This window comes from Thamnophis elegans, chromosome 7, assembly GCF_009769535.1.
Source record: "Thamnophis elegans isolate rThaEle1 chromosome 7, rThaEle1.pri, whole genome shotgun sequence".
In the NCBI taxonomy this organism is placed as follows: Eukaryota; Metazoa; Chordata; class Lepidosauria; order Squamata; family Colubridae; genus Thamnophis; species Thamnophis elegans.
In genome coordinates, this window is record NC_045547.1 from 39953233 (window position 1) to 39976105 (window position 22873).

At 37.4% G+C, this 22873-nt stretch overlaps 1 protein-coding gene across 1 annotated transcript in view; it reads left to right on the plus strand.

Annotated features, from left to right (window-relative positions):
* Window positions 1–20136, plus strand: part of KITLG (KIT ligand) — a 52745-nt gene extending 32609 nt beyond the window's left edge. Inside the window, exons 3-9 of the mRNA XM_032221746.1 lie at window positions 6878–6940; window positions 8692–8874; window positions 9543–9702; window positions 11567–11656; window positions 17212–17321; window positions 19247–19323; window positions 20068–20136. Coding sequence (XP_032077637.1) covers window positions 6878–6940; window positions 8692–8874; window positions 9543–9702; window positions 11567–11656; window positions 17212–17321; window positions 19247–19323; window positions 20068–20107 — 723 coding nt within the window. The 3' untranslated portion in view covers window positions 20108–20136. The remainder of the gene's footprint in view (window positions 1–6877; window positions 6941–8691; window positions 8875–9542; window positions 9703–11566; window positions 11657–17211; window positions 17322–19246; window positions 19324–20067) is intronic.
* The last annotated feature ends 2737 nt before the right edge of the window (window positions 20137–22873 follow it).

A 22873-nucleotide genomic window follows, 5' to 3' on the forward strand; every position in this document is an offset into this window, starting at 1 on the left:
CTCTTCAACTCTAAAATAGAAGGAATATTTTCTATGTTTTTCATCATTGTGATAAATATATATGTTTGTGCCTATCTTAAATCATCCAGTCAAAAAGTAAGAATGTCCCTTATTCAGAGCATAAATTGGAACCAGAATATGGGTCATTGAGCAAACCAGCCATGAATTAAGACACCAACGTGGTTGCTTCGCTCAATAACCACAATCTCAGTCCTCTGTCGTTAAGCAATTTCTTGCATCATTAAGTGGACAGAGTCTCAAGTAAGGTGTACTAGATTCCTTGAGTGGAGGAAATGCTGGGAGGCCCTGCTCTAGCACTGAAAATCCTCTGAAAGTTAGATTTTCAAGGCCAAAGCAGAGAGATGCCCATGTACTGCCTGAGCCAGGACTTCCTTACATTCCTTACATTATTTCTGCCTCTCTGCTGAGGCATCTGCTGAAATCAAGCACAGAAGTGTCTCTCTGGTGTGGAATTAAAAACCCTCCCTGCTGAAATCCAAGCAGAAAACATAGACTTTCTGTGGAAGCCAACATGGAAGATTGTAAATGATGATCACATGATTGTGGGGCACTTGGGAACCTGTCATAAGTTTGAATGGATTGTGAAGCACCCACATGATGGAGGGATAGTGGTGCAATGTTTTTCAATGATGAGAACTACTTTAAAGCACTTTCTGAAGCTAACAGAATTTTAAACTGTTATGTGACCAGTTGTAAGCCAAGGACTACCTGTAGTACATATCTTGCCACATGGAACTGCGTCTTTTGTAGTTCAGCTTCCCTCTCTTCTGGGCCATTCCTCATAGCCAATGCCAACATTTCTTTGCTTCATAGAAGATTATCCATTTTCATCCAAGGGTCATAAGTGGATAGGAAGAGATGGGGCTGGAGAATATGTTGCGGTCATTACAATTTTCTACTAAATGTGAGTTGTTGGGTGTTGTTGCTCTAAGAAAAGGCAGGGAATGGAACAATGTTACAGGACACGGCTTTCAGCATGCATTGTGAATGATATGCATATGCAAACAGCATATGAAGGAAAGTTAACATCATTCAACATAGGCCGTATAGACTGAGTGAAATATTGATGTAACTTTCTATGTTTTTACAAACAGTACTTAACACAGGTCATACATTATGCAAGCATTTCTTCTTTCCTTGGCATGCTGATGGTCCCTTTCTTGTTAGAAAAAGACATCCAAAGATGTGATACATTTTAACAGAAGTTGTTTCATGCCTGTAGCAGTCAAGACCCAACAAGCCAAATCAGATCAACTAATCTTAGGCTGCGACCTACTAGAGATTTGATCCTTCCTTTTGTTACAGGTTTTCCTCATCCCTTCAGTTTCTAAGCAGTCCACAAATCCAAGTTTCAACAACTCCTAGAAAGCTCTCTTTTCCATCAGATAGCATAAATTACAGCTTTCCTATGGCGTGAACAATCCCTTTTCCAAGTGTAATATGAATGTGAAGATCCACCAAGTGAAAATAATTAATTGATTGGAATTTTTAAAAGTTCCTTTGGGTTTTGTGGCATGTAAATAATTGTAATTCAGCTATCAACTGCTTCTTATTACAAGGAATGTTATCTTATAAGGCTCTTATAGATTCCGGTTATCGTCTAAGCTAGAAACTGGGCAGGCATCTTACAGCATTCCAGGACACAAGGAAGCATAAATATATTTCGTCATTATTACTAAAATAATCATTTCACTTTGAGTTCAAAGCGGAGCATGCAGCAAAAGTAGGGCAGAAAGATTTTTTTAAAACCTAGTAAAATTGCAATGGTGAAAAGATAGGAGGATTAGAAACAGAGTGTGGGACTAGGAAATTCAAACATGATATTTCTATAATTTGTCATTAGCATGGTGACTCTGAATTTGCAAAAGAAATAGAAATGGATGTCACACCAAATATCCTGCTATAGTTCAGTCAGTATTTACATAAGTAATTTTAAGTTCATGAATTTTTCTTGGAATAAGACAGCATGCTGTCTTTTCAAAAATCTAAATTTGTTGCAAGGCTTCAGCTATGTCATACCAGTCTTTCTCTCCCTCTCTCCCCCCTCCTCTGTAATAGTTATTAAAATGTTCATACTCCTTCACTTTGTAATCTTGGCTACTTAGATTTTTTAAGCTGTGCATGAAAAGAGCTTGACAGGCTTTGATGCCAGTAAAGTAGGTTGTATACATAATGCATGTCAATTCTTGTTGTGCTTCTCGATCTGGAACAGATTTAATCTTGCACTGACCTTCCTAAAAGAAATGCATGGTTGCTGACATTGTGAAGCCTCTAATCTCTCTGAGGATACTGAATAAAGAAAACAGGAACTTCTCTTTTGCTTAAAGTGTGGCTGATATTGGACCTGGCTAAGAGATCCAAAATCCTCTTGTGTTTAGATGAATCTGAATGATTCTTTTGGCCATGCAACCACCCTTTTGCCTTCTCTCCTCAAATCTATATGAGGAGATGGGTATATTCCAAATCTAAAATATGATTTTGAAGTTGCCTTAAATCCTGACTTCTTCCAGAGTTATGAACCATAGATTTTTTTTATTTGGGAAAAAAAGAAATTACATTTAGTGTAAGATTTCTCAAATATATGATACTATTGAAGCTACCAGTCAAACGTGGATGGGACCCAGAATTAATTAATTAATTTGGGGAGTGAGTTTCAGAAAACAAAACAGTGAAATCTGGATCATCATATGTCTTTACTCCAGTGTAAAAAAGAAGGGAAAGGAAAAGCATCTATATAATCCCTGTGTTGTTCTTGAGTCAAAAAGGTATAATGCAGAATTATGTAGGAATTAAAAATAAATGCAAGATCTAAAAAGCCAACATTGTACAGAGTAGATCTAGGAATCTAAATTAGTAACTTACATAATCATTGATTTATCTGAATTTACTTAAATTAAACTAAGTCTGAATATAACCTAATATTTGATTTTGCAAGTCACATGCAGAGTCCAAATGGGCTTTTGATAAATTATTCTAGGTATATCCATTTCTAAAATTAATTAAAATGGAACATGAAATCCCCATTTAAAAATGGTTAAAATAACAATAGATATCAATAGAAATTGACAAATTTTGTAAAAAGTTCACATTCCTAGGAAATGTGTATTTAAAAGTAATTTTACTGTGTTTTATTTTGGTTTGAATATCACTTGTTTGACAGGATCGTGAGATGTAAATAACATTATCTTGCCAAATGCTAGTTCTTCCCTTAATTGAGTGACCTGTTTTATTAATTAGACAAATGAGTCTAGTACAACAAATTTAAATGGGAAGATATGTTTGATTAGGTATTAGGTGAACTCTAGCTACTTACTTATTAATAGGGATATTATTAGCACTGACTGGTCTTTAATTAAATTTTAAATTGGCTCATTCTTTCTGAAAACTGTTGGACAGTACCCAAGAAGCCAAATTCTTCTCTAGCAACTATTCTAGAAAAAAAATCATGCCTGAAAAAAATAGCAGATGACATTCATTTTGGAATGCAGATGAGCAGCCCAAAGTCTACAAGCCACATGCAGAACCCTACAGGGCCTAGAAAGCCATACCAGAATAAACATAACTATAATTTTCAGACCCATTTTTTTCACTTTACAAAATTTTGGTAAAGTGTTTAAAAGTTATAACTATCACTTAAAAAAGAAAAAAAATCCATTTTAGATCCATTTATTATATATTACAGAGCTTTAATGGATTGTTTAAAAGTTAGAATTGTATTACTTTTTAAAAAAATCATTTTTGAAAGGCCCAAAATAAATTAAATTAAACTCTGGTGATGCCATGACATCACTAGGTCCTCATACTCTATATCCTAAATGGGATATTAAAAGAAAATGTTGCACATTCTTCTTCTAAGGAAATTCATTAGTAGAGTAGAAGTGCTGTAAGTTTTAGAAATATACACAAAAATTATAACTTGGGATTTATTGTGCTAAAGCATGATTTGTTTAAAAAAAAAACAGCGTAGTAGCTAGATTCACACAATACAATAAGCCATAAAACATGAACAGTCAGTGCAGTGGTTAGAGTGTGACTGGAGAAATCTAGGTTCAAATCTACCCACAGCCACAAAAGTTCATCAGGGACTTGAGGCTATTCATTCCTTCTCAGCCCAACCTACCACCCAAGTTGGTGATTGGAAGAAAAATGTGGGAGGAGAGAATATTATGCATGCTGTCTTTAGCTCATGAAAAGGAGGAAGGTAAATATCTATCTAGGTAAAGGTTCCCCTTGCATATATGTGCTAGTTGTTCCCAACTCTAGGGGGCGATGCTCAACTCTGTTTCAAAGCTGAAGAGCCAGCGCTGTCTGAAGACATCTCTGTGGTCTTGTGGCTGGCACACAGAATGCTGTTACCTTCTTACCAAAGTGGCCCCTATTTTTCTACTTGCATTTTTACATGCTTTCGAACTGCTAGGTTGGCAGAAGCTGGGACAAGTAATGGGAGCTTACTCCGTTATATGGCACCAGGGATTCGAATCACTGAACTGCTGACCTTTCTGATTGACAAGCTCAGCGTCTTAGTCACTGAGTCACCGTGACCCTTAAAAATCTATGTAACACATAAATAAATTAGAATGACCATATACATATCACATAATCAGGCAAAAATCAAATTCACTGCATTACACCATAGTGGTTGCCTGGAGTTACATGATGATCTTTCAGCTCTCTGTGCAATCATCAATACGATGAGCTCGTTTTATGTCCAAACTGAGAGATGAAGCCTACTAAATAATAACCTGTAGTTTGGAGAAGCAATTATATAAGAATGCTCAATTAATAGGACCCGGACTAGATTTGTAATAAACAAATTTTGCCAGCTTAACCTTATCTCCTTTGACAAAGTTGGAAAATACTTGAGACATAGTACACCTGGACTTCAGGCACTTTGAAAGAGTGCCGTGTGTTATTCCCCTTCATAAAATGGTGAAATATGAGTTACTTTACCTCTGTTAGATAGAGTGATCACATCCAAAGGGTGTTCATCAATGGCCTCATTTAATCTTGAAAAGAATATGGGGTAGAGTGCCACAGATCTCTGTTCTGTTCCTTGTGCCATTGAATATTTTTATCGGTGACTTGGGTGACTCCCCCACCCATTTATAACATTTGCAGGTGACTCATACATTTTTAATGAAAGGGAGAAAATTCAAAAAGCTCAGGACAAGCTTGAATAGATGACAGAAATGAATAGGAAACAAAGAAACATAAACTTGTACATCTAAATAGGAAAAATGTAGGCAAAAATGAGGGAGTCCTGAAGTACAAAAAGGATTTGGGTATACTGGATGACCACAAATTAAACATGAACCAGCAGTATAATAGAGCTGCTAAAAGCATAAATATTATCTTTGGGGCATTAAGAGATGATAAAATCAAGATAACAGGGAGTAATTATTTTATGCTGACCTGGTGAGATCTCACTTGGAATAGTGTCCACCACACTTCAAAAAATACACGAACCCATTAGAAATAGAGAGACTATCAAGTTTTGTGAGGAGTATGAAAATCAGGCCCTGTGAAGAATGGTTACAGGGTCTGTATATGTTTAGATTACAGAAAATATTACTAAGTAAAATTATGATAGCAACCTTCTAATTAGAATGCAAAGGCTTTCAAGAAGGGCTATGGAAAAAAGGAATGGGACAATTAATCACAGCCAGTTCAGCATGACAAGGTCACCTGTGCCAACTCACTGCTGCCAAGTCACCGCAGGACAACTACACAGCCAACTTGCCATGGGGACAAATTACCACAAATGGCCAGAAGAAGGGTTGGGTGAGTGAGCAAGTAGATGGGTAGGCGCAGAGTGGCCTGCCATGCCAAACTCCAGGCCTTAGACAGTGGGGACAGCGGCAGTGGGCAGGGCAAGCAGCAGGGAGGTGGCAGAGGCTGGTGTGTCCTATTTTCACACACCCCACTGCTGCCATTGCTACTGCTGTTGCTGCACTGTGTTCTGCTGAGGAGGCTGAAGACGATGGCAGTGATGGGCAGGGAGGTGGCAGCGAAGGTGTCCCATTTTCACATCCTCATTGCCACCGCCATCCTCAGCATCTTTGGCCCAGAGCTTGGCACAGCAACAGCAGCAGTGGCGGATAGTGTGAAAATGGGACGTCCCTGGCCACTGCCACCTTCCTGCCACCCACCCCACTCACCGCCACCATTCCTGACTTCTTTTGCCCAGAGCTTTGTGCAGCAGCAGTATCAGGGGGTGTGAAAATGAGAAGCCCCTGACCACCACTCTGGGCTCTGCCCATCCTTTCATTTGCTCACCTGCCCGGCTCTTTTTCCAGCAATCTGTGGCAAGTTGTCCCCACAGCAAGTTGCATATGTGGAATTGTCCTGCAGCAACTTAGTGGCAGTGAACTGGCAGAGGTGACTTGGTAATGGTGAGCTGGTGGTGCTGAGATAGCCACAGAGAGTTGTCCTAGACCCATGGAAAAATATACTGACCCAATACAGAATTCAGATAAAACAGAAAAACAAGCCATTGTGAGACATAGATCATGTACTTCCTCTCTTTCTCTTTCATAGGCAAGAGAACAAAGCAGAACAAAAGTCAGTTTGATATTAAAACAGGGTTAAAACAGATATAGTAAAAAATACCTGAAAGGTATTACAAGGAACTGAAAAAAGAGTTTGAAAATAAATCTGAACTGAATCAATTGGGTGGTTCATAATTCATAAGAAAATGTCAGCATTAAAAATTTGCTCATTGCCCTGTCATACAAGTGGCATGTCAGATAAACATGTTAAGTTGCCACAGGTATGATTGGACTTTATATGTTTAGCTCTATTTCCATTTTTTCTCTTAAATAGCTAAATTGTTTTTCATGTTCTTTGTTGTCTGTAGGTTGGAAATCTTCCATATGATTATATGATAGCTCTTAGATATGTCCAGAAGACGGACACACTGGTATGTAAAGCTATTTGAATTATTTCAAAACATAAACATTTGCAGCATCAATTATTCTTGCTTTTCAATTTTTGGAAATGCAAACGGATTGTGAGCTTTTTAATTCAATGATTTTTCTGTTGGTAAATTAAACTTTTCCATTGAAATGCTATTAAAATGTAACGTGCTGCATTTTAACTGTTTTTCCCATATATTTTATTTAATAATAACTTGAAATAAATATGTACAAAGGAGCAATATAATTTTAATTATTTGTATATATGTAGTAATCAGATGAGTGAAGCAGCATATGACTCAACCTATCTAAATCTTCAGTTATATAAAATGAATCATTTTTACATGGTAGATGGGAACACAAAATCTTTGATTTTATGTTGCAGGAATATTGTAAGATTTTTATGCCTGCATTTCTTCTGTCTCCTCTAAATTCCAAATATGGAGGTGTGTGGTTACTGCCATACTCACAGTATTAATAAGGAATTCAATTTTGTTCATCTAATTAAATTGTAAAGAACATAATATTATAAATGGTTTCCTGCCAAGCCTCTAATTTTTCCTGGCCAAAAAACAGACATACTGTATAACTGCCATGTTTTAAGGTTGTTTCTTTGCTGATAATTAAAAGCCTAATTAAATCTGCTTGCTGGCAAAGAGAATAATAACTTTGTGCGTGTGAGAGAGAAAGATAATCATCTTTTGAATACTCAAAAACATCTTGTGAATACATTTGGTGTTATTTGCCATGGCGGCAGTATTCTATGGGCTTAGAAGCACCACCAGTTCTAACTTTGGAGGAATCATTTTAAAAAAATGTAGGGCTACACCAGGTAGAGCCATGGTGGCAAGAATAGTTAAAATGCAGAATTCAGGCTAATTCTGCTGACTGCCAACAGTTTGATTCCGACCAGCTCAAGGTTGACTCAGTTTTCCATCCTTCCAAGGTAAAATGAGAACCCAGATTGTTGAGGGTGACTCTGTAAACTGCTTAGAGAGGGCTATAAAGCACTATGACACATATAACAATTAGTCAGGCAAGCCTTATAGGGTAGATATCTCAGTAGATACTAATAATACTAATTAGTTTTAAATCTAATAGAACTGAGTTTGATGTTCATAACTGAAAATCAATGTTTGTCTTGCAATATTAATGGGCTTTGATACTATTAGGATTCACACAGTAGAGTAAGTCAAAATCAGACAAACCTCATTAAGACTTATTATGATGTATGGACACACTTTTTGTTAGAAACATATGTTCACTGTCTAGGTGAACTCAGTCCATATATAAATGAAGCAAAATTGTTGGTGCATAGTGGTTTGACATGTAATTTGTATTCTTGACATGCAACATGAAATGCATCTCATTTTAAAATATAGGACAAATTCAGTGCAGCATAAATATTGGATCTCGTCATCAGGAGTCAAGATTCATAAACATATTGAGTTGGAATGAACAAGATAAAATAGATCTTAATTCTTTTCCTTAGTGTACGTGAGAAACAAGTAGAATTAGCAGAAATCTGCTGACAATCACAGATCCATATTAATGGCAGTTGAATACTAGTTTAACAAAGTGCAAAATAATACTACCAAGGCAGATTGGGTGGAGATAGTTTATAAATGTTGATCGGTAGATATATAGAGAATGAATGAATGTAACAATGTATTGAACTACTTTTTTACAATTGTACATTATTAAAGTATGCACAGAATATAATCTCTTTTTTCCCCTTTGTTATCATTTCTGACAGCCCTACCACTGTTGGTTGCATTTGATGGTCCCTGAATTGTTAAATAGTCTAAATAATCTTCTCAATAAATTTAAAGAATTTCCAGATATGTCAAATGTCTTGAGTAATTATTCAATTATCAATAAACTAAGGAGGATCATCACTGATGTGATGGACTGCTTACCTTCTACTACATATAATAAGGTAATAATCTAAATCTGAACTTTCCTCTATATTACTAAATAATATCCTGAGATAATGATGTATAAAGAATGGGTAACTGTAACATAATGTTTTTGCAGAGGTTACCTTCCTACTATAATAAACCAAACATTCTTAATGTTTTATTAAATCATGAATTTATGTAAGCAATTCCTTCAGTTATTTATATATTTAATTATATATAATTTCAATATGTATGTATGTATGTATGTATGTATGTATGTATATTTATACCCTGTCTTGTGTTTATATGATTGTAGTGGAACGTATAAATAATATATAAATAATTCTTGCATGCAATTTAATTTCTTCTAACCTTGTATTTAAATAAATATGACTAACATATACACAATGTTTTGTATATACATTTGAAGCATTGAAACTGTAGGACTTATTTCAAATGTAATATCTGAGTAGCAAGCATAGCTTGCTTACACTGCTAATAAATCTTTGGAAACAGTACTTTGCTTTTCATAGTAACAGATGAAACAGATATTTGAGAATAAGAATTCTTCAAGATACATGCCATTCCCCCCCCAGTAAATAATGTACTCACCCAAAAAGGAATACCTGCTTTATAACCTTCCCTGCAAAGTGATAGACTAAGTGGCCTTGTTTTCTTTAAAATGGGATTCCATCCTCTTTCTCAGAATTATAGCCAACATGATCATCCATATGAAGAAGGTAAATTTATTCCAGAAGAGTTCTTCAAGCACTTTTACAGCACTATTGAGGCCTACAAAATCTTTTCAAAAAGACCAGAACAAAGTGATTGCATTCTTCCCTCAACAACAGAAGCCTCAGCAAATGGTAAATCCCCTTTTATATATAGAAATATCCACAAATGTCATGAATGACCTTAAATGGATTGGTGCCAATTCAATATGAATTGTATTATACAGGGTAAATGTAACACAGTAATATACTGCTTGGAATAGAGCCATCTAGAAATATCAGTAATAAAGAGTGTTTTGACTTTATAGACCTGTACCCTGCTTTACCAGGGTCCTAAAGACACTGAGCATGTCAGTTGGAAATCTGACAGCCTGGGTTTGAGACCAAAATGTTGCACGACAGGGTGAACTCACAGCTTACTTGCCCCAGCTCCTTCCACCTGGCAGTTTGAAAGCAAGTGAATGCAAGTAGATAAATAGATACCACTTTGGTGGGAAGGTAACAGCGTTCTGTGCACCTCAGCACATAGGCATACTAGCCACATGATCATGGAAATGACTTCAGACAACACTGACTCCCTCGGCTAAGAAACGAAGAAGAGATCAAAATCTTTCTACACTGTTCAGCCAATTATTTTCTAGAACACGAGTATCAAACTCAAGGTCCAGGGCCTGATATGGCCCATGGGGAACTTAGATCTGGCCATGGGGCCACCCTGGAAAGAGCAAAGAACTGGCCCATGCTGCTTCTGCCAGCAAAAACGGGCTCCCAAGCTCTGTTTTTTGCTGCCACAGCCTCCTGCAACCCTCTGCCAGTGAAAACAGAACTTGGGAGTCTGTTTTCACTGGCAGACCACTTGGGCCACACCAGGTGCCCCTGACAGGAATGATGTTGAGTTGGCCATGCCTACCCTGACCCCCCAAGGTGAAACACAACCCCTATGTGGCCCTCAATGAAATCAATTTTGACACTCCTGTTCTAGAACAATTCATATTCAAAACTCATGACTGCTATTTAATTTTTAAAAGAAAATAAAAGTGGAATAAATTTATCTAATTTACCTCTTTACATCACTTTCATCCCAATCTTAAATTGAGAAGGTTCCTGAAGGGTTTGCATGCAGATTTTGAAAGAGCAGCCTTTCCCAAGGTTTTTTTAAATCAAAAGTACAGGTGGCTAGAACAAAATTGATGGTGACACAATGTTAACTTTTTCAAACTGACTCTTTGATACTTAAAATATTCCTCATCAGAACTCCATAACATGAGACACATTCAAACATGTTCTCCATAACATGAGACATGTTTAAACATGTTCTCCATAACATGAGACATGTTTAAACGTGTTCTCCATAACATGAGACATGTCCCAAAAAATGTCTTAGGAACATAAAGCAAGCCTTCAGGATTTTGCAGAATGATATATTTTTTTGAACATAGAATAGCAATATCACTTAGACATATACCGCTTCACAGTGCTTTACAGTCCTCTCTAAGCGGTTTACAGAGTCGGCATATTGCCTCCAAAAATCTGGGTCCTCATTTTACCGACCTCGGAAGGATGGAAGGCTGAGTCAACCTTGACCCTGGTGAGATTTGAACTGCCAAATTGCAGTCAGCTGGCAGTCAGCAGAAGGAGCTTGCAGTACTGCATTCTAACTACTGTGCTATCGTGGCTCTGAATATAGGAAATTTAGCTGCTCTGTTTCCATTATAGCCATTTACTTCTGATCACATAAACCTTTCTTTTTACTGAATTGTCTAAATGTTATAATGCAGTAAAAAAAGTAGGGTTCCTCCCCCTCCCAAAATGGGTCCAACTTTATTGTAGTGGAAAACTCCCACATGTGGTCCTCAGCATATCCAGATCAGGCTGGGAAAGAATCCTGCAGGAATCCAGAACAAGACGACCGAAGGGTTTCATTCTGTGCTATGCAACTTCCTATGTGCTTAAAATATATTTTTTTTTAAAAAAACCTGACATATTATTTCTGTCTCAGATTCAAGCACCAGTGTCACAGAGCCATTTTTATTACATCCTGTTGCGGCCAGTTCCCTTAGGAATGATAGCAGTGAAAATAACAGCAACAGTAAGTGTAAACAATTGCTTTCCATATTGCCATGTTAATTGTGGGGGGGGGGAGAGAGAAACAGCCATATTGTGCAAAAAAGTTCTGCATCCTCGGGATCCATTGCAGGGGTGGTATACACTTACCTTCCCTACAGGTTTGCAAATATAAGCGTCCGCACCTCCGCTCCTCAGATCCTTCCATGCATGTGCTTTTGGTGGAAAAAAGAGCCTAAATGGGATACCACAGAGCCTGGAACAGGTAGACGGAGCTACCAGTTTGGGTGATCCGGTCCGAACTGGTAGAATACTACCTCTGATCCATTGGTTAAATAAACTTCTTTGCCAACAGAGGAAAGAAGCAAGTGGCAAACGTATCTAATAGCTCTCAAAATTAATATGGCTTCTGAGCATGAAGCATAGAGCTTGGAAAAGAAGCACATGGTTTTGCTTTTGTTGGTTAAATTTTGATAATTAGAATTGCAGCACTTCAATGGAAAATTGAAGCAATATACATAAACTTCTTTTAATTATTTCATAATATACTCCTGAAAGTCATTTAATGGCACCAGGATGTGCTTACTTTTTCTCATCCATCTCTTCTTCCTCCTCTTCTGTTTCAGCTTGGAAAGCATTAAATAATTAAAGTTTAATGAAGTAAATGAAATTAAAAAAAAACATTTTCCCCTAGAATCTAAGAACAAATATACTGCTTAATTTTTTAAAAAATTAAGGAGGCTTACTAGTTGAGAAGGTAAAGAAGTTTCTTTATGGCTTTAACATTTACTGGATTATATAAATAATAAGATGAAATGGACAAGGAATCCATTTCTTGTGTTGCCATATTGTGAGCCCCAAAATCTAGCACTTCAGTTTACAATCTCAGGACTGTATTTTGTAAAGCTAGGGTCAAGTATTCAAGTGATTTTCTCTAAATATTTCAGAATTAAGAAACCAGACAGGAATATCATTAGATTCAAAGAAAACAATAAAGTGAAATGAGAACACAGCAAATATATTTGCATGTTTGTGTGTGTCTGTGTATGCATGTATTCACAAAGATTGAATTTTGACAAACATCTATTTAACAAGCTACAAAATGAAACTTTAATTCTAACAGACAACAATGAGAAAGTTAATAGATCCAGATATTCTGTTTCAAAGAGGTTTTTAAAAACGTGTTATGAGACTAACTGCTAAAATCACCTTTAAAGAAAGAAATTAGAGGATAACAAGAAGATTAGAGGATAATCAAGAAATTAGGATAGCTAAAGAAATGTATTTCTGATCACTGAGGAAAAGCACTGTAAAATGAACAAACAAGATTTTTTAAAATATGTAGAACAGCCTTTCAGTTCTTCCAGAGTATCTGGTCTTCTGATGGAAGAAGTTTAATGGAGAATAGCAAATGTTACAGAGAAGATAGAATTCTGCAAGGAAAGTATTTTGCCTATTTTTCAAATTTTATGAAAGTATTGATAAGAATGTAGTTGGGATGAACATGTAAAATTGTAATACTTAAGACCTTTGCAAACCCACTACCTGTGTAATGGACTCAAAGTAATAATAAAATTAAGTGACAAGTCATCTTACGGATTCATACCTAGTCAAGCAGGATAAAAATATATAGTTATTTTCCACAATGGTAAGAATGCAGCAGTGAATACTGCATAAAGGTAATATTAAGGCAATCACAGTTATCAAATCTGGGCCTCAGAAGTCCTGACCCTTGCCATATCATTTAGAGTGAGTTTTCTACATGCCTTTGATGCCATCTAGCAGATAATTTTCACAGCCAAGATCTGGCACAAGTATTAAAAATAGACATCATGGGTTTGGTCATAGGCCTAACTGGTTCCAATTTGATCTCCATATAAAATAGGGAGCAATGGAAAACTGTGTGCAGTTCTGGAAATTCTTTGTTGGTCATTGTAGACAATACTGGATAGATTGATCATATCCAACTTGGTATAAGGCAAAGGTGTCAAACTCAAGGCCCAGGGGCCGGATCTGGCCCACAGGGTGCTTACAATACCCTATAAAAATGTAAATTTAGAAATTTTCATTAATCATAACCAAACCAAAAAGTAAAAGCATAATAATAATGGACCACTTGATCGTGTATATTGAAGGAGTAACAGTGGGGGCGAGGGTTCAAGGAAGGGGTGAAATGTCCTATAGAATGTGGTTTCAAGAGGAAAATAGGGGAAGAGAATACTGTGGAGAAGCAGCCAGTTAGTAACAGGAGTTCACTGCTTAGAGGATGCCTGCATGTGCAAATTGTTTTTAAAAACAGAGTAAAAATTAAAAAACCTCACCACATTCCAAAAAAATAAAAGATACAACCCAGCAGTACTTAGCAATGTATGATACCAAAATTCAGTTAAGATTAATCTGCTCTAGAGGAATTCATTCCTGGTACCTTCTTGGTTAGTCTACGGGGAGATCTTTGCCAGCTTGAAGCAAGGTGCAGGTTAGAGACAAAGGGCTGCCCTAGAAACAGCAAAGGACTGGCCCACAGTGTCCCTGCCAGTGAAAACAGAGTTTGGGAGGGCTGTGTGTGGCCCTCCCAAGCACCATTTTCATTAGCAGAGGGTTGCAGGAAACCATCACAGCTGAAAATAGAGCTCGGGAGCCTGTTTTCACTGGCAGAGCACTCAGGCCACCACAAGCACCCCCCAACATGAGTGATGTCAAGCTGTCCACCCCAGCCATGCCCACCCCAGTCCCCCAAGGTCAAACACAACCCTGATGTGATCCTCAGTAAAATCAAGTTTGACACCCCTGGTGTAAGGCATTGTTCTCTAGACCTACTGTGATCAAATATTTAAGATTTTCACCTTTTATCTTCTACAGTTGGCTTACTGGGTGTAAAATAATCATCTATGAATTATTCTGGCATGAAATATCTGTTCTGCTTAATTAAAATTTCCTGTTGGAGTTAGCACACCTGAAGGGTCTAAAAAAAGTTCAAACAGTGTTGGATAAATCTGCATAAAAGCAAGATTTATAGCTTTAAATAAGTTTATAAACTATGAATTGCCAAGCTGTATTTACAGTGAAGCAAAATATTTGGCTTAAATAGGACTATGCAGGATTTTTAGTTGAAGTAAAATGGCAATAAAATCTTATAAGTAGCATATATTTGAATGAAAAAGTGTATAACATGAATTGAAAGGGGCAGCATCCTTTTAGTGGCTGCTTATCTAGTTTAATATTGGCTGGAATTACATTTCATTTCAGCGAGATTGAAATTTTATTTGTTCATCTATAGATAACTAACAGCTAGAAGGCACAACACAAGTTTAGTCTGTCCATCATTAAAAAGGCCAACGAACAGTTAGAGAAATGATATACGGTTATCTTTGCAGGTATCCAAAAGTCTGAAAGGGACAGTGCATTCTGAAGCTAATTAATGAGGGTACCAGCTGTACAAACTAATATCTTCACAAGGACATTTATAAACATGGCTATTGCAGTAGGGCATATTATTTGTGCTTACACAAAGATGTGGTGCTGAATTGTGCATTGAACCATTCATACAGAAGAGTGCAGACAGTGGATTTGGTCCATATTTCTCCAACTTTGAAAAACATTCAAGTAGACAGACTGTAGCTAGATGTGTGAATTTTTTTTAAGATTGGCTAAGAGCCCCAAAATTGGTCCTGTAGAACACATGAAAAATAAACACATGAAAAATTTACTAAAACAAACCTAAATCCAAGCCCTGTCCATATGAGTGATGTAGCCCTAGTTATTTTGTCTTTTTGTCCTATGTACTATATCCCTTGGCACTCTGCTTCCAAAAAAGTCATTATACTAGTATATTTATGTATTAATTTTTGGTGATTAAATAATATCCTTTGTATGCAGTATTGAGACATTATAGAGCTAATGTGCAAACAAAGTGAATTATTCAAACAGCAGAGGCTAATTACAGACTGTATGTCAGAATGCATAGATGATAGATGGATGGATGGATGGATGGGTGGGTGGATGTGTTTGTGTGTGTGTGTGTGTGTGTGTGTGTGTGTGTGTGTGTAAAGAAAGAGAGTGAACATTATTACAGAATTATGTCTTTAGAAAATGCATGCTAATTCAACAAAAACTAATAGTATGCATATCTCATATATTATAGTTACTCCCATGTTAGGATCAAATGTTAACTAAATATTAATAGTTGCCAGATTTACAGTTCTTTTCCAAGAAAATAAATAAGAGGAATAGTCAGAGAACCTCTAAACTGATGACAAAGAATCCAAATGCATTCCAGCCATGCAATGAACACATGAGCTGCAGGAAATCACAATGTACTAGTTTCTTACTGAGAAGGACAAATAAAGATAGCCACTGATTATTTTTCTCCTTTCCCAGATATTTCTAGTGGCAAAGTGGATGAAACTCAATCTGCAATCCTGTTCTCACATCAGGATTAACTTTAGAGTTTCTTGCTAAATGAACTGTAGAAACCTAAAGCCATCAGGTGGTCTTTGCAAAGATAGCAGATAATTAGGTAATGTAAGCAGAAGCACCTGCAGCAATCACTCAAAAATAACTGTTTCTATATCTCAGCTCATGGGGACCCATCATATCTGTCTTTCACTCTTTCTCACCAGACCTTGTTTTGCTATGGGGCATACATATGCATATGATTGCTGTCCTACATAAGAATAACACAAAAATATGGGAAGCCACCATACATAGATATTACACCAAGATTCCAAATTAAAACAACTGCCAGAGACAGAATAATTACTATCTTAAGGTCACTATTATACAAACCTTTGTTGATCATGGTTGGGACAATGAGGTTTGGGTAGACAGCAGGCTACTAGCTGCTGTTTCTTTTAGCCATTTTAGCTTCTTTTTGCACTGGTCTACATTAATGTCTTAGCAAGTAGCAATTTTAAGATGTGTGGACTTCAACTTTCAGCAGTTCCCTTACCTTAATCAGCATGCTGGCTAGGGAATCTGGGAATTGATGTCCACATGTCTTGAGGTTGCTGAGGCTGAGAAACACTGTTACAGACTAAGTCTTAGTATGGCTTGCCTTTCAAATGTTCAGATGAGCAAAAGTGCCCTAACTATTATTTCAGTGGCCAATGGGACTGCTCTTGCTAATAGTACTCTGTTCTCCAATGAAGAACATCCTTGTCATTTTTCAGTTCATGCTGCTCTGCCTCTTGAGAATTCACATGTGAGAGTTTCTAAGCATATTTTTCTAATAAATTATGTGGTCTAGTTTAAATGAGGAGGGGAGACATTTAGCAGAAAATCGAGCCAAGAGAAAATGAGAAGATCACTTGGTAAGTGTTCCTTTGCAGATGGCTAAATGGGATTATAAAGTTGCCAGAATGTTTGCCTTTCCCGAGTGAAGTGCAAATAAAGCTGTGAATTTCAGGCAACCAAACACTTCCTAATAAAACCACAAACTTCTTTAAAGGTATCATTCACAATGTAAGGAGTAGAAAAGTATTACCAAACACATGACTCACACGTTTAACATTATTACCCTGGAGATTTTGTTTTATTTTTATCTTACTTCATTAATCCAAAATGTGTTTTTTTTTATTCCAGAAGCAGAATTGGACTTCCTCAGTAAGTCTAGCAATCAAGTATTGAGCATAGCACTTTCAACATTGTTGGCTTTTGTCTTCGGCTTTGTTTTGGGAGCCATATGCTGGAAGGTGAGAAATATCAAAAGCTGTTTATGATTGGTTAAAGAAGATACTAAATTGAAGTATTATATATGCCCTTGAGTGAAGTACCTTGATTTCCTATTAAGCAAACATATCAATAAACCTTTTTCAGACAGGATTTGAGGAAAGGATTTTTTTTAAAGCTTTCTATGTTTCTAGAAAGCTTTTACTTTCCCCTCTCTGTCCTTTCTAGAGGCAGATGACTTTTTGGCAGAGGACAGTTTTCCATTATGGAAATAGATTCCCTAGTACAGAGGAACAGGTATTGATGTAGAATTCAATGTCAGTTTGGAATTGGCAACAGCAGTGTGATTTCATAGGCTTGCAATGATAGGTATTTAAAATGCTGCAAAATTCACAAAGCTTCTATGATTGCCAAGCCTGGTTGATGTAGTGACAGTGGTGGGATATGACCGGTACACCACAGTATGGGCGTACCAGTGCCTGCTGGGAGCATCAGGTACTGTTCCAGTAAGGTGCTCTGGAGGGCCCACCTGCCCATCCTCCTTAATGTATTTGAGCCGATCGGGGCTTCCAAGCACGGAGCATATGGGACCTGCATGACACTCTGCCAAGCAGCTGGAGCATCATGGAGCTGCACGCATGCATGTGGTGAATGCCTGTCCCTGTTGCACTGTACTGGTTGCAACAGGATCCAGAACCCACCACTGTGTAGTGAGTATTATCCAGTAGAACAGGAGTCCCCAACCCCCAGTCCATGCACCAATACTGGGCCATGCCATGCCAGAAACCAGGCCGTGCAGACAAGTGAATCCCCATCCGCGAGATACAGGCAGCACATAAAAGCACACCCCTTCTGGTACATGGAAAAACCTCTCTCCATAGAACCAGTCCCTGGTGTCCAAAAGGTTTGTGGCCATTGCAGTAGAAGACTACTGAAACATACTCTTAGCTAATCTCCCAAAGGTGCTTTTTCAGGAGGCAACTGGACTTTCTTGTTTTTTCTTTTGAAAACATTTCACTTCTCATCCAAAAATCTTCTTCATCTCTAAAAAGATAGTGGGGAATGGAAGGATTTATATTCCTTACAGACAGCTGGTAATCTGCATCCTTTTAATGGTTTGTTGAAGCACTTGGAGGTTTATCTGTGTCTTCAGGGTCACCTGAATGGTGCTCCTGGTTCCTGTAGTCTGCATTTTTTTCTCTGGAAATCTATTCCTATTCCCACCATTCAAAGGGTGTTCATCCCAAATTGCATAGTTAAAAGTCTGTAGAGATTCTCTGTCATCCAGGTCATGGTTGTCCCAAAGATGCTTTTTTCAGGATGCAACTGGACTTTCTTATTTTTTATTTTGAAGACGTTATGCTTCTCATCCAAGAAGCTCCTTCAGCTCTGGCAGGATAGTGGGGAATGAAAGGACTCTTAGCTAATCCACACAATTAGGACTATAGATGCTCTATAATATTTATAGTCCTAATTGTGGGGATTAGCTAAGAGTAATATTACTTTTCCTAGGGTCAAAATACTATAATTTGAAGTTTGAGGGTGCTGCCTACAGTTATGAAGAATAGTATCACAATGGATGGTATAATGTTACCCTTCCGTAACAAAATAATAACAGTATAAAGAGGCACAAGGGCTATTTTGCCTTCATATCTTACTGCTATCAATAAATAGTAAGAAAAAGGTAGCCTGAAAGAAAATTTATACCCAGTCACAAATGTACAAAAGCAGTGGCAAACTATTTCCATGCTGTATGATTACATGGACAGTGATATATGATCTCCCAGAGATAGGATCAATGCAAAGAAAAGGAGATTTTACTTTTATTCTTTTCCTCTTTTAGCTGAGTGACAATACGCTTTTAGTATTCCATTTTTAAAAAAATGTAAATGATTGTATTGCATTTTTTCTATATTACCATAAGGCCTGTTTTCTTATTTTTCTATAGAAAAGGACCTGCAGACATATTCTAAAAATTCACCAGACTACACAATCTAACATCAACCAAGATGATAATGAGATAAGGTATTTTAATTTATTTTTTAGTTGATTGTCTGTTAGGAAACTATTTCCCCAATTTCAACATATGTTTTGGAAATTTTTGTCCTGAAAGATTCTAGGACTCTTAAGCTATGTACCCCATGACCTGTATTAGGATTTTGTAAAGTTGCAATTCTAAACAGGTTTACTAGGGAATGGCTACACAAGGTGGCATTCTTAGTATGCAAACATTATAAAATTGCAAAACAGAGAGTTTAGAAATCTGTGTTGTTAATAGTTCTGTTTTTATATCTAACTGATCCATCAGGCTTTTGAGGACATGCACTAAAACAAAATCCAACAAAACTTTACAAAATCCTGCACTACCGTGTTTCTCCAAAAATAAGACAGGGCATTTTCTTTTGACCCTTGGCCTTATTTTCGGGGGGTGGGTCTTATTATTTTCGAGGTGCAGGCAGCAGTGAGCATGATCACCTCATGGCTGCTGCTATGTTGCAATATTTTGGGGAGGGCTTATTTTCAGGGGAGGGCTTATTTTAGTGCATGTACTCAAAAGCCCGATTGGGCTTATTATCTGGGGATGTCTTATTTTCAGGGAAATGGGATATATATAAACATTATTTCAATATGAATATATTTTAAAATAGGTAATTTGGAACACTTAACAAATAAGGGCTGTTCTCCATCTGAAATTATTTTCATAATTTCAAAAACTGATTTGCCACAAAAGACTGAAAAAGCACTTTGTTTTTTTTATTTCACTTTCAGTATGTTGCAGCACAAAGACAAATCGCTTCTACAAGTGTAGCTGTTTCTTTTTATATATATACACTGTTACTGCTTCACGTCTAGGCAAGTATTGAAACAGAATATTTGAATCTATCACTGAAGGGTTTCAAATGACTAGTTGACTGAACTTTGTAGTAATTCTTTCAGGGTTTCTCATATAAACCTATATACCATCAGAACATTGATACCCTGCCCTCATTGACAATACAGCCATAGTCTATAAAATAATCTCCCTTCTTGCTCTCTTTTAAATAAGCATTTAAAATGATGACTTATTACATGAACATCTGAGACTCTGCGTGGGGACAGAGGGACGGGCACTGTGCCTCTTGAAGCCTGGAATTTCATCTCGCACTCGCAGGTTTCCCCATCATTGGCCTCTGAATAGCTCAGCTATGGTACAAAAGAAATTCCTGACAATTTCTGGACAACTTTGGCTTCTTTTAAGACCCGCCCATGGGGTATGAAAGTAAATTCCCACTTGCTGATATGGATAGCTTATGGACAATTGTCCAGTGACTGGAGTTACAAAAGGGATGAAAAAATGGACTTACCACCTGTGCCACAGTTATGTGATGAAAATTCCAGTGCTTGATAGCCTACCCACACTTATATCAGGGGCACTTCAATTCCCCACATCACCTATGGTTCTATCCCCCATGTCGTTGCCCTCTCGGGTTGGTTTGTAACCTGTTTTGAAAGAGCAAGCAGCCTTAGAATGACATGACTCTGAGGCTGCTTGCCATACCTCAGGAAGCCAGAGCCACCTCAGTCTGCTCTAGCAAACATTATATTGCCCACTTGTCTTTGCTTCCCAGCCTCCAGTGCTCCCCACCTTAACCCAGCAAGCACCAGCAAGTATTCCTTTGCCCAACTGCCTTCTCTTTCAGTTTCGCACTTCAACCTTTCGCCTTTGCTGCTTCCTTTTTGGATCCAGCATGTTGAGGGGACATTGCCTACTTTTTTTTTACTTTTTTCCCTTTTCATTCCAAAGACAGTGCTTCTTTGTAAAGCTGCACTGTCTTCATAAAGTTGCACTCTCTTTCCAAAGGCATTCCAAAGACAGCACAGCTTTACAAAGACAACACATACTTCAGAAAATTACACTGCCTTTCCTGAGGTGTTCCAAACATAGACCAGTTTTATAAAAAAGGTGCTGCCTTCAGAAGAAAAACAAAGTAAGAAAGATTTATGGGAGAATTTGGGCCCAAAACAGAGATAGCAAAAAGTAGAAGATCCATGCAAGGAACCAGGAGACAACGCTCAGGGTGAAGAAATGTTTGCTGGGGTGGATTGGGAGTGAACAAATGTTGCTGGTGCTTCCTGGCCAGACAACAGAGTACCTTATATGGGTCTGGAGAGAGAAGGTAGCTGGGTGAATGAATGCCAACTGGGGTGGGCTGAGGTGGTGGAGGCTTCTTTGGTCATGGCAAGCAGCCCTAGAACTACTTAGTTGTTGGGCTGTTTGTTGCTAAACAGGGCAAGGATGCAGAGTGGTCAAAAGGTTATAGATGGGGGAGCAATGGGCACATAGGGGTAGTTAAAGGCAATCTCTTGGCTTACTGAGGGTTGGGGCTGGTATGGATCAAGCCCAGAATGGCTTGGATTGAATTAGCTACTTTGCTGATGATCCACAATTCTTGGTAAACAACCGCACTGGGTAGTCCTGGGATTGCCATTACAAGTAATTGCAATCACATGTCACCTTGCTTTACACTGTATCAATTTACAATAGCAATCCCAGTTTTAATTGTGGTCATAAGTTGAGGACCAGTTGTTACTGAAATAGCTTTTGAAATATTGAGACTTTAAGCTTTTTCCTCCCTTCCCTTTCTCCAGGCAGCTAACAGTTCTAAGTTTGCTTCATAAATGAAGCAGCTTTAAGCATATTTGTATTCCTTTTGGAGTGACAGACTGAGTCTGCATCTGTTGCTGTTTCCCGTGACTCCATATTCACAATATAGAGCTGTGGATATAAAGCTATGTTACTGTGAAACCATCGTGGAATTCAACATCACTAGAGAAAAGAGTCTACAGCAAAAAGGATTACCACTTTTAATGCAGAGCAAAGTGTATCTTTGCACCTTGGATCTGCAGTGGATTTTAGCAAATGCAGTCAGAAGATTTATGTGATCCAAAATATAAGGAAGTTTGCATTGGATACACAAATGGAGACTATGAATAGAAGAAATATGTGGAAATGGACAAAATAGGAAACTTCAGAAATGTATATGTCTTGCAAATAAGTTTATGCAATGGACGAATGTGCTAGTTTTCTTTCATCAGTGGAACTGAGCTAATAGCGAGGGAAAGTTTCATTTAAAATCAGATGCAGTAATTTCGAAAGATATAAGTGGAGTTTAATTTTGTGTCAAAAATTTTATACAGTTTGACAATGTTGTTAATGTCTGTTCAGTAGAAGTGATCTAAATGCAAATATTCTAGGTTGGCCCATTGATGGTTGCAAGGAAGATTATCAGTGATGTTCCAGTGCATAAGGGGGGGGGGGGGTGTGCGGCAGAATATGACCTGTTATCTGGGATAACTATCATGAAACTGAATCAAAGTACTTAAACTATTCTTGATACTAACAGAAATTAGGTCATCTCAGAGATAGTAAGTTTTACTTTAACTTTTTATATATGTCCTTGAATATTTTGAAATGAATTTTAAAAGCAGTATCCATTATACCATTTTGAATTGTTCATCAATTATTATTCCTTCAGCTCAAGTGGAACAAATTATTTATATAAATATTTTTCAGCCTTTTGATAATTGTAACAAA